At 43.7% G+C, this 12,508-nt stretch overlaps 1 protein-coding gene across 1 annotated transcript in view; it reads left to right on the top strand.

Moving 5' to 3' along the window:
* Positions 1-12,508, top strand: part of atg14 (autophagy related 14) — a 44,921-nt gene that overhangs the window by 7,960 nt on the left and 24,453 nt on the right. Inside the window, exon 4 of the mRNA XM_080202746.1 lies at positions 8,281-8,362. Coding sequence (XP_080058872.1) covers positions 8,281-8,362 — 82 coding nt within the window. The remainder of the gene's footprint in view (positions 1-8,280; positions 8,363-12,508) is intronic.

Genomic DNA, 12,508 nt, shown 5'->3' with positions numbered 1-12,508 from the left:
TTTATATCCTTTTCCCACTACTTCTGAATTCGCAGCAGATTTCCAGACGATTGAGCTTTATTGTGATTCTTCCAAGACCTAGGGAATCTCTCTGAAAATACACCCACGAGCCACTATCTATGAGATGCCACTTTCAAACCAGCTTCCAGATTTTTGAATCATTCTCTCAGTACCTTGAAATTGCATCACTAGCAACTTGAATTCTAAGTGAATCTGTCATTCGTTTCAGGAAAGTAGATTACACTCTATCTTAAGAACAAAGAATAGTACAGCACAGGAACAAGCCCTTCGGCCCACCAAGTCTGTGACGACACAGATGACTCTCTAATCTAATACTTTCTTGCCTCTTGTGGTCCATATCTCTATTCTCTGCCTATTCATATATCTATCCAGATGCCTCTTGAACGTTGTTATAGAATCTGCTTCCAGCATCTCCTCTGGCTGCACATTCCAGCATTCACCACCCTTTATGTGAAAAACTTACCCCTTAAATCTCTTTTAAATTTCCCCCCTCACTTTCAATCTATCTCCCCGAGTAATTGACCCTGGGAAAAAGACTCTTGACTATCCAGTCTATCAAAGTCTGTTACAATCTCGTAATCCTCTATCAGATTTCTCCCATGCCCCCCCCCACCCCCCACCTCATTTTCTGATGCTCAAATGAAAACAAACTAAGTTTGTTCAGCCTTTCTTCATAGTCCATATTCTCCAAACCAGGCAACATCCTGGTAAATGTCTTCTACACACTTTCCAATGCATCAACATCCTTCTGGTAGTGTGGCGACCAGAATTGTACACAATGCTCCAAATGCAGCTTAACCAGTCTGAGAGAGCTGCAACATGATTTTCCAATTTTTATACTCAACGCCCTGACTAATGAAGGTCAGATTACCATATGCCTTCTTGACCATCTTGCCTGAATTGCCAGCTTCAGCGAACTGTGGATTTGCATGCTGAGATCCCTCTATGCTAATATTTCTAAGCACGCTACCATGTACTGCATTCTTTCCTTATGCAATAGACCTTCCAAATCACAATCACCTCACATTTGTCTGGGTTAAGTTCCATCTGCCATCTTCCGACATGGGTCTCCAGCTGATTTATATCCTGCTCTATCCTCTGACAATCCTCCTCACTATCCACTGTTCCCATAATTTTTGTATCTGCAAATTTACTAATCAGACCACCGACACTTTCCTCCAAATTATTTATATATATTGCAAACAACAGAGACCTGGTGGAACACCACTTGTCACAAACCTCCAGTTAGAAAAGTACCTTTTCACTGCTACTGTCTGCTTTCTATGCCCAAACCAGTTTTGTATCCATCTTAACAGCTCATCTTGATCCCATATGACTTCACCTTCTGTATCAACCTGCAGTGAGTAACTCTATCAAAGGCTTTACTAAAGTCCATGTATACGACATCCACAACGCTGGTCAATTTTTTTCTGTCACTTCCTGAAAGAACTCCATCAAGATTGTTAGACACAACCTCCCCTTCACAAAACCATGCTGGCTATCGCTAATAAGCCTATTCTCTTCCAGATGTGAGTACATCCTTCCATAAGAATCTCCTCCAATAAATTCCCCATCACTGATGTAAGATTTACAAACCTGTAATTTCTCAGATTGTCTCTTCTATCCTTCTTAAATAGAGGAACAATTTTAACTACTCTCCAGTCCTCTGATACCATGGTTAAAAAGGATACAAAGATTGTAGCCAAGGCCTCAGCAATTTCTTCCCTCGCCTCTCTTAGTGTTCTGGGATATATGCTATCCAGCCCTGGGGACTTGTCCACCTTAATGTTTTTCAAAACCTCCAATACCTCCTCCCTTTATATATTAACATGTCCTAGAATGTCAAATTCTCCTTTCTATACTCACCATCCATCACGTCCTTCTCCTTTATGAATGCTGATGCAAAGTATTTATTAAGGACGTCACCCACCCCATCTGGCTCCATACACAAATTCCCTCCACTGTCCTTAGGTGTACCTATCCTTTCTTTAGCTACCCTTTTCCTCCTTATGTACGCATAAAAGGCCTTGGGATTCTCCTTAATCCTCACTGCCAGGGACATTTCATGGCCCCTTTTTGCCCTCATTAGTCTCCTGTTTAAGCTCTTTCCTGCTATCTTTGTATTCCTCAAGAGCCTTATCTGTTTTCAATTTCCTGAAATTTATGTATGCCTCCGTCCTCTTTTTCAGTAAGCCCACAATCTCTCTTGTCATCCAGGATTCTCAAATCTGGCCACCTTTATCCTTTATTTTTATAGGGACATGCTTGTCCTGAATTATTAACAACTGACTTTTAGAAGACTCGGATGTGGATTTACCTCAGACAGCTGCCCCCAGTCCACATTCCCGAGCTCCTGCCTAATACTGTCGTAGTTAGCCTTGATGTGGATGTGCCAGCGTTGGACTGGGGTAAACACAGTAAAAAGTCTGACAACACCAGGTTTTAGTCCAACCGATTTATTTGATAGTAAACTCGCAAGCTTTCGAGGGGATTCCCTCTTCGTCAGGTGAATGGAGAGTTCTGGCCTTGGACAGAGCATATATGAAGCACAGACAGTTTACAGAATACTGATTAGAATGCGAATCTTTACACCTAACCTGCTGTTGTGTGTGGAAGGAGCACTGATCACAGGTTAAAGAGATGTGTATTGTCTCCAGACAGCACAGTGAGTGAGGTTTTGCAAACCCAGGCAAGTCACGGGGGTTACAGATAGTGCGACATGAACCCAAGATCCCTGTTGAGACCATCCTCATGTGTGTGGAACTTGGCTATCAGTCTCTGCTCAGCGACTCTGCACTGTCGTGTGTCATGAAGGCCGCCTTGGAAAACGCTTACCCGAAGGTCAGAGACTGAATGCCCGTGACCACTGAAGTGTTCGCCAACAGGAAGGGAACAGTCTTGCCTGGTAATTGTCGAGCGATGTTCATTCATCCGTTGTCGTAACGTCTGCATTGTCTCCCCAATGTACCTTGCTTCAGGACATCCTTTCTTGCAACGTTTCAGGTAGACAATGTTGGCCGAGTTGCAAGAGTATTTACTGTGTACCTGGTGGATGGTATTCTCACGTGTGATGATGGTATCCGTGTCGATGATCCGGCATGTCTTGCAGAGGTTGCTGTGGCAAGGTTGTGTGGTGTTGTGGTCACTGTTCTCCTGAAGACTGGGTAGTTTGCTGCGAACAGTGGTCTGTTTGAGGTTGTGTGGTTGTCTGAAGGCAAGAAGTGGGGGTGTGGGGATGGCCCTGGCGAGATGTCCGTCTTCATCAATGATATGTTGAAGACTCCAGAGAAGATGTCGTAGCTTCTCCGCTCCGGGGAAGTACTGGACGACGAAGGGTACTCTGTCCACTGTGTCCCGTGTTTGTCTTCTGAGGAGATCAGTGTGGTTTTTCGCTGTGGCGCATCGGAACTGTCGATCTATGAGTCGAGTGCCATATCCTGTTCTTATGAGGGCATCTTTCAGCGTCAGGAGGTGTCTGTCACGATCCTCCTCATCTGAGCAAATCCTGTGTATACGGAGGGCGTGTCCATAGGGAATGGCTTCTTTAACATGTTTAGGGTGGAAGCTGGAGAAGTGGAGCATTGTGAGATTGTCTGTGGGCTTGTGGTACAGTGAGGTGCTGAGGTGACCGTCCTTAATGGAGATGCGTGTGTCCAAGAATGCAACTGATTCTGGGGAATAGTCCATGGTGAGTCTGATTGTGGGGTGGAGTTTGTTGATATCATCATATAGTTGTTTCAGTGATTGTTCACCATGAGGCCAAAGGAAGAAAATGTCATCGATGTATCTAGTGTATAGCATCGGTTGAAGATTCTGTGCAGTGAAGAAGTCTTGTTCGAACCTGTGCATGAAGATGTTGGCATATTGAGGTGCAAATTTGGTCCCCGTGGCTGTTCTGTGTGTCTGGATGAAAAACTGGTTGTTGAAGGTGAAGACATTGTGGTCCAGGATAAAGCGGATGAGTTGTAAAATTGCATCTGGAAGAAGGCAGTTGTCAGCATTGAGTACTGAGGCAGTCGCAGCAATGCCATCGTTGTGGGGGATGTTGGTGTAGAGCGCCGAGACATCCATTGTGACGAGGAGTGTCCCTGGTTCAACTGCTCCATGTGTGCTGAGTTTCTGTAGGAAGTCCGTAGTGTCACGACAAAAGCTGGGGGTTCTTTGTACAATGGGTTTCAGGATGCCCTCGACGTAGCTGGAGAGGTTCTCACACAGAGTTCCATTGCCCGATACGATGGGACGGCCAGGTGTGTTTGCCTTGTGTATCTTTGGGAGGCAGTACTCCCAATGCGGGGAGTACGTGGAATGAGAGCACGGAGGGTGCTCTGAAGGTCCGGATCAAAGGTCTTGATCAGATTGTTGAGTTGACGAGTGTGTTCTTTGGTCGGATCTGTGGGTAACTGTCTGTAGTGTTCCTCATTGTTTAGTTGTCGGTACACTTCTTTACAGTAATCCGTTCTGTTCAGCATGATAATGGCCCCTCCTTTGCTGGTTTGATGACAATGTTGCGGTTGGTCTTGAGAGCGTGGATGGCGTTGCATTGTGCTTGGGTGATGTTCGGGGCTGTCTTGTGAGTGCGGCTGATGAATCTGGTGTTAACGCACCTCCTGATGGTTTGGGCATACAAGTCCAGTCGAAGGCAGCGGCCTTCCGGAGGAGTCCAATTGGATTCCTTCCTCTTAGGTTGTTGCACTGTGGATCTCTCTGTCGGCTGTTCTGGTTCATTGGCTATCTCATTGTGTTCGCTGCTGGCCTCTTGGGGTTTGTGGAAAAGCTCCCGCAGCCTCATTCACCTGATGAATTCCTCTGTGTCTGCTGCGAGACTGATGGGGTCCATTTTGGTGGTGGGGCAGAAATTGAGCCCTCGGCTGAGAACTTCGATTTCATCTGGTTGAAGTGTGTAGTCCGACAAGTTGACAGTAGACCTCCCTGCGGTAGTGCTGTTTTCTGCTGTGGTGCCGGGGGAGGCCTGGTTGTTGCTGGCGGTGATGCCGAGTTTTTCAAGTTTCCTGTTCTTGGTGTGCATGTAGGTGGTGTAGTTTCTTTGTCCCATCTGCTTGGCAGAGTTTCGCAGTTGGTCTGCATCCTGAGCGCAAGTTGAGAATATGTGTTCCATTTTAGTTTCCAGGGTGTGGCATTTGCTGTAAAGCTGGTGTATGAGGTGGTAGAGGAGTGTGAGAGAGGTGCGGCGGCGAAGTCTCTCAGCGTAGTCTGTGTTATAGGTTGACCTGAGTGGGTTCGTGATCTGTAGTCCTTTTGGTATCTTGTCTGCTTCCTTGCATCTCTGTAAAAACTTGATGTCTGTGTCGATATGCGCAATCTTCTTGGAGATCCTCTCCACTTGGATCCGGCAGTTTGCGGTGTCGATAGTAGTCATGATGTGGATGTGCCGGCATTGGACTGGGGTAAACACAGTAAAAAGTCTGACAACACCAGGTTTTAGTCCAACCGATTTATTTGATAGTAAACTCACAAGCTTTCGAGGGGACTCCCTCTTCGTCAGGTGAATGGAGAGCGAAAAACCGCACCAATCTCCTCAGAAGACAAACACAGGACACAGTGGACAGAGTACCCTTTGTCGTCCAGTACTTCCCCGGAGCGGAGAAGCTACGACATCTTCTCCGGAGTCTTCAACATATCATTGATGAAGACAAACATCTCGCCAGGGCCATCCCCACACCCCCACTTCTTGCCTTCAGACAACCACACAACCTCAAACAGACCATTGTTCGCAGCAAACTACCCAGTCTTCAGGAGAACAGTGACCACAACACCACACAACTTTGCCACAGCAACCTCTGCAAGACATGCCGGATCATCGACACGGATACCATCATCACACGTGAGAATACCATCCACCAGGTACACAGTAAATACTCTTGCAACTTGGCCAACATTGTCTACCTGATACGTTGCAAGAAAGGATGTCCCGAAGCATGGTACATTGGGGAGACCATGCAGACGCTACGACAACGGATGAATGAACATCGCTCGACAATCACCAGGCAAGACTGTTCCCTTCCTGTTGGCGAACACTTCGGTGGTCACGGGCAATCAGTCTCTGACCTTCGGGTAAGCGTTCTCCAAGGCGGCCTTCATGACACACGACAGCGCAGAGTCGCTGAGCAGAGACTGATAGCCAAGTTCCACACACGAGAACGGTCTCAACGGGGATCTTGGGTTCATGTCGCACTATCTGTAATCCCCGTGACTTGCCTGGGTTTGCAAAACCTCATTCACTGTGCTGTCTGGAGACAATACACATCTCTTTAACCTGTGATCAGTGCTCCTTCCACACACATTGTCAGCCACTTCAGGACTTAAACAGCAGGTTAGGTGTAAAGATTTGCATTCTAATCAGTATTCTGTAAACTGTCTGTGCTTTATATATGCTCTGTCCGAGGCCAGAACTCTCCATTCACCTGACGAAGAGGGAATCCCCTCGAAAGCTTGCGAGTTTACTATCAAATAAATCGGTTGGACTAAAACCTGGTGTTGTCAGACTTTTTACTGTAGTTAGCCTTCCCCAGTTTAGTACTTTTGCTTTGGGACTACTTCTATCCTTTTCTACAAGTACCTTGAAATTTATAGAATTGTGATCACTATTCCCAAAATGGACCCCACTGAGACATCAGTCACTTGCCCTGGCTCATTTCCCAGAACCAGGTCTAAGATAGCCTCTTCCCAAGTTGGATTATCTGCATATTGCTTGAAGAAGCACTCTTGGACACACTGAACAAACTTTACCCCGTCCAAGCCCCTGGTACAAAAGGAATCCCAATCTATATTGGGGGAGTTAAAATCGGCCATCACAACAACCCTGCTGTTTTCACATCTTCCCATAATTTGTTGACAAATCAACTTCACGCTGTTTGTTGGGAGGTCTGTTGTACAACCCCAATAGTGTGATTGCACCATTCCTCTTCCTGAGTTCTACCCTTATGATCCCACCAAGATGTCCTCCCTCGGTATAACTGTGACATTCTCCCTAATCTGTAAAGCAACACCCCCACCGCTTTTGTCATCCACTTATCTCCCTTGAAGTATATAAATCCTGGAATGGTAGGTTTATATCCTTAGAGGGATACAAACCCACCATATTCTGTACTTGTAAAACTATGCACTTTCTGATTCACCACTGATAATATTATAGAAATAAGTCAATCATGCACTTCTTATTATACATAACAGAAAAACAGTTTAACAAGAAAACTGTACCAGAACACACAATATTGAATCTTGGATTCCTACTGTGCAGAAAGAGGCCATTCAGCCCATCGAGTCTGCACCAACCACAATCCCACCAGCCCTATACCCAGAACCCCGCATATTTACCCCGCTAGTCCCTCTAACCTATGCAGTGTGACACTAAGGAGCAATTTAGTATGGCCAATCAACCTAACCTGCACATCTTTGGACTGTGGGAGGAAACCCATGCAGACAGAGGGAGAATGTGCAAACTCCACACAGTGACCTGAGCTGAGAATTGAATCCAGGCCCCTGGAGTTGTGAGGTAGCAGTGCTAACCACTGTGCCACCATTACGCCCACTGTATAGTTACAGTAAAATAAAGAAACTGCACATCAGAGAGCATCAGTGAAGGGAACAAAGTAAAGTTAATGTTACCAGTCGACCAAGAATAGCTTCAGACTCTAAGTCTAATTTTAGTTAATAAATACTGAGTTATTAAGAAAATTTATACAGCAAAAAGCTGTCCTGTCAATTTCATCATCTTTACAACATCCATTACCAATAGTTGTTAAAACTTTGGTGGGGTGGGTGGGTGGTTGTAGTGCTCAATTCACACTCGTTAATCACTGAGTTACAGCAGATATTAACTTGTGTAACATTGCCAGGGCAAGTATTCAAGTAAGCCCCACATTCAAGTAAGGCCCAAGTCTCTGCCACTGTCTTTTGCAGTGGCCAGGGCAGTGCAAATCAATCCATTGAAAGTTGAACTTTGCGGGCAATTATAAATCACATGTATGTGTCAGGACCTAAAACAAACAAGCCCATATTTCACATTTCTGGGCATTGGAAGATTCAGGCCATTTTGCTTAAAAAATAAATAAGCACAATCATTTCTGATATGCTTAGAAACTTCTTCAGCAACAAAAATCATATTCTAAATTCACTTCCGAAATAAAAAGCCAGTCAGAATTTGAACAATTGGTCTCCAAAATGCTGAACAGTTACACCTTATGTTTGAAGTTCACAACTGTACTTTAGCAGTGGAATAATAAATTTTATCATTTTCAGAAATGGAAAATTATGTCATGCCAAATAAGGATTGAACAGTTGAAAGACGCAATTTGTTGTGGAAATGAGGAAGTACAAAGAGGTACAGAAGCTTTTCTTTTTAAAATTCTCTTTTTAAATTTTGAAGATAATTGTGAATAAATTAATGTTTTGCTGAGGTATTGATCTTGAATCTAGTTTTTTTTCTACTTGCTGCTTCACTGTGTACTTTACTAACTGAAGCAGTGCTCTACACCTGCTCATAGATGTTTCTCAGTTATGTCTATAATCGATCACATATGGGTTCAAGAAAGCAGCCAAGTTAACATGCTTCTAATTTACCCTTCCTGCTGACATTCAGGATGTCCTTGTATTAAAATATGACCAAGTGCTTGATGTGACATGGTTGGATAACCCAAAATGGGAAATTACGAATGGAAGTTTGCGTCTTGTCTTTCTGCAGTGCATTTTTGATATGACCATGCAAAAGGTGTTATTCTCAAAGTGGCCTGTAAGCTAAGAATTTGTGTGTTTGTATGTAGCCCCTTTTTAATGTGTGAGTGACTCAATTTAAAAATAAACCAACAGCAAAAATTTAGTCTTAAACCAGAAAAGTTTAGCATATTACAAAATGTTGTTGTAAGTAAAATTAATAAAATTATTAACAAAAAATATACAAAGATTAAATGCAAATAAGGATAAAGAATACTTAGATGAAATTCAGTTTAGTCCTTGAAGATATTTCTGTAGCTGCCAAACCGCTCAGCCACTTCTGATGTCCAAGTCTTCATTAATCACATTATACTCATCATGATTATTGTCCACAGTATGACCATCACTTCTGCCCCCTTGGATCCAAGGGATACAGACTGGATAAGAAATGGTGGGCAACTGTTTTACTCTGTTAGTGATTATGTTACTGAAGTGGTAATCCAGCTCTGAAGAAGTCATACAGACTTGAAACATTAATGCTGTTTCTCTTGCCACAGATGCTGCTAGACCTGCTGAGTTTTCCAGCATTTTCTGTTTTTATATAAGTAATCCAGGACCAATGATACAGTGACATGAATTCATATCCCACCAGGGCAGCTGAGGAATTTAGCGTCATTTAATTAAATAAATCTGGAATAAAATTTGCTTTAAGTTTGCTGTGGTAAGTGCCAACATGTTTGGATCACAGATGTCTGGTTCTTCACGGGGGAACCTGAGAGTAATTTGGACATCAGATAAAGAATAATAACACTGGATGGACCACCCCGCTGACTTGGGAACCAGATATGACAAAGAGGCTCTCAAAGTCAGCCTCACTAACATCTGCGGTGTGCCAAAATTTTGAGAGCTGGTCCACAGATTAGTCAAGCAACCAAAAGAGAAAACGCTGGAAAATCTCAGCAGGTCTGGCAGCTTCTGTAAGGCGAGAAAAGAGCTGACGTTTCGAGTCCAGATGACCCTTTGTCAAAATTTAGTCAAGCAACAGCCTGACATCATTCTGTCAGAACCACACTTTTCAGCCATCATTGCAGACTTTCAGCTATTGTTCCATCACTATCCTTGGATATGTCCTGTCCCACAGACAGGACTGATCCACCAGAGGTGGTAGTACACTGGGATAGGGAGTGGCCCTGGGTGTCCTCAAAATTGACTTTGAACCATGGAATAAGACCAGACATGGGCTGGGAAACCTCCTGCTGGTTATTCCCTGGAGGTTTGTGGAGCCAATGAGGAGCCAACCTTATTTGTGGTTTGTTGAAACCGCAACACAAGAATGCTGCTTGCCAGACAGCAGGAGCAAAGTATTATGGACAGGATTAAGCAATCCCACAACCAACTGCAGTCCTGGCACAACTGGTCTTGAATGATAGTGGACAACTAAACAGCTAATGTTAGAAGGTTCAATGAACATCCCCATCCTCCATGATGGCCGAACTCTAATCTAAGACAAACCTGAAACATTTGTAACCACCGTCAGCCAGAAATGCTAAACATTGATATATTTAAGATCCCCAGCATAATTTTTATTTTCCCTGTATTAGTTGCTAATGACCAGATTTATTTCATCACGTGCATTTAACTAAAAACCTCTAGGTTGCTAGTCTAGTTATGTAATCATGACTTGCTGTATCAGAACAAATCTTGTGCCAGTTTTTGTCCTGCACATTATCTGCCATGTTTTCTGCCACTGTTGCCCCAATTAATTTTACTTAAATCATTTGAGTTCTCAATGCTTACTCTCAATGGTCAGTACCATGTCTAACCCTGCAATCTCCTTGCTGTTTAATTTAGGTACTGAATTTTGTGACTTAGTTCCACGATCTGTAAGAAAGTGGTAAGAAAAATGTTTTGAGGAGATGGGAGGTATGTGGAAAGCTTGGGGAATAGGAATATAGACCATCTTTTGAGGCTATGAATAATAGGAAGTTTAAAATGAGACTTGGTAGTTTTTTTTTGAGATTTTGGAAGAAATGAAAGGCAAACTGCAGTGTTGCATGGTGGAAAATTGATTGAGGGATCAAGGCAATTGGGAGCTATGGCATTCAGTGCCAGCTCTTATGGAAGTGGAGCTGATAGGACATGAAGTATAGTACAGGAAGTCTGTGACATACAAAATACTTAGTATGGATATATGTATTTGTGAGAATAAGATATCACCGTAGTAGCAAAATTAAAAAGGGAGCTTTAAAATAAAATCTTAAGACATTAAAGAACAAGAAAAAGTCATTTTACTGACATTTTATTTTTGACCTGTCCTTATCCATTTTCCAAAGAAGTGACAGAAAATATGATAGATAATTCCTTGCCTTGAATATTATTTGATTAAAAAACCTGGCTGCTCTGAGTGTCTATTATCATTTTGAAAGGTCCCTAATTTATTTAACATCACAGAATCTGTACAGTGCAGAGGGAGACCATCTGCCCATTGAGTCTGCGCCGACTTTCCAAAAAAAATCTTCACCCGAACCTGCACCCCCACCCTATCCCCTTAGCCCCAAGCATTTACAATGGCTAATCTACCTAATCTACACATCTTTACTAAGTGGTAATTTAGCATGGCCATCTCATCTAGCCAGCACATCTGTGGACTATGGGAAGGAACCCATGCAGACGTGGGGAGAAAGTGCAAACTCCAGACTAACCCAAGGCTGGTCCCTGGTGCTGTGAGGCACCTGTGCTAACCACTGTGCCACCCTGCCACCCAGCAATGTAAGAATTTTGCCTAGTTTAAGTAAATAATTTACTTCATTTTTAACGTTGTTTTGTTTTACTTAAACAGAAAGTATGTTTCACTTGCTGTCAGATTTACCTGGTGACTAAAGTCACCTGGGGCGCAGACATAAGAACATAAGATATAGGAGCAGGAGTAGGCCATCTAGCCCTTCGAGCCTGCCCCGCCATTCAACAAGATTATGGCTGATCTGAGATGGATCAGTTCCACTTTCCTGCTTTCTCCCCATAACCCTTAATTCCCTTGTCGATCAGAAACCTATCTACCCGTGACTTAAATATATTCAGCGAGGTAGCCTCCACCACTTCAATGGGCAGAGACTCACCACCCTTTGAGTGAAGAAGTTCCTCCTCAACTCTGATCTAAACTGTCCCCCTGCAGTTATTTTGAGGCTGTGCCCTCTAGTTCTACTATCCTTTCTAAGCGGGAAGAATCTCTCTACCTCTACCCTATCTAGCCCCTTCATTTTCTTATATGTCTCTATAAGATTCCCCCTCAGCCTTCTAAACTCCAACGGGTACAGACCCAGTCTATTCAATCTCTCCTCATAGGCTAACCCCCTCATCTCCGGTATCAGCCTAGTGAACCTTCTCTGCACTCCCTCCAAGGCCAATATATCCTTTCACAAATGCGGCAACCAAAACTGCACACAGTACTCCAGTTGCGGCCTCACCAGTGCCCTGTACAGTTGCAGCAAGACCTCCTTGCTTTTATATCCTATCCCCCTCGCTATAAAGGCCAACATTCCATTTGCCTTCTTGATGACCTGCTGCACCTGCAGACTGGGTTTTTGCAATTTGTGCACAAGGACCCCAGGTCCCTCTGTACCGTAGCATGCTGCAGCTTTTCACCCTTTAAATAATAATCCCTTCTATTAGTTCTACCAAAGTGGATAACCTCACTTGCTAACATTATACTCCATCTGCCAGGTCCTCGCCCACTCTCAGCCTATCCAGATCTCTCTGCAGACTTTCCGTGCTTTCCACGCAATTTGCTTTTCCACTCATCTTCGTGTCATCAGCAAAT

This window comes from Carcharhinus amblyrhynchos, chromosome 14 (genome assembly GCF_965287045.1).
Source record: "Carcharhinus amblyrhynchos chromosome 14, sCarAmb.v2.hapA, whole genome shotgun sequence".
NCBI classification, from domain to species: Eukaryota; Metazoa; Chordata; class Chondrichthyes; order Carcharhiniformes; family Carcharhinidae; genus Carcharhinus; species Carcharhinus amblyrhynchos.
This window is presented reverse-complemented; position numbering and strand designations above follow the sequence as displayed.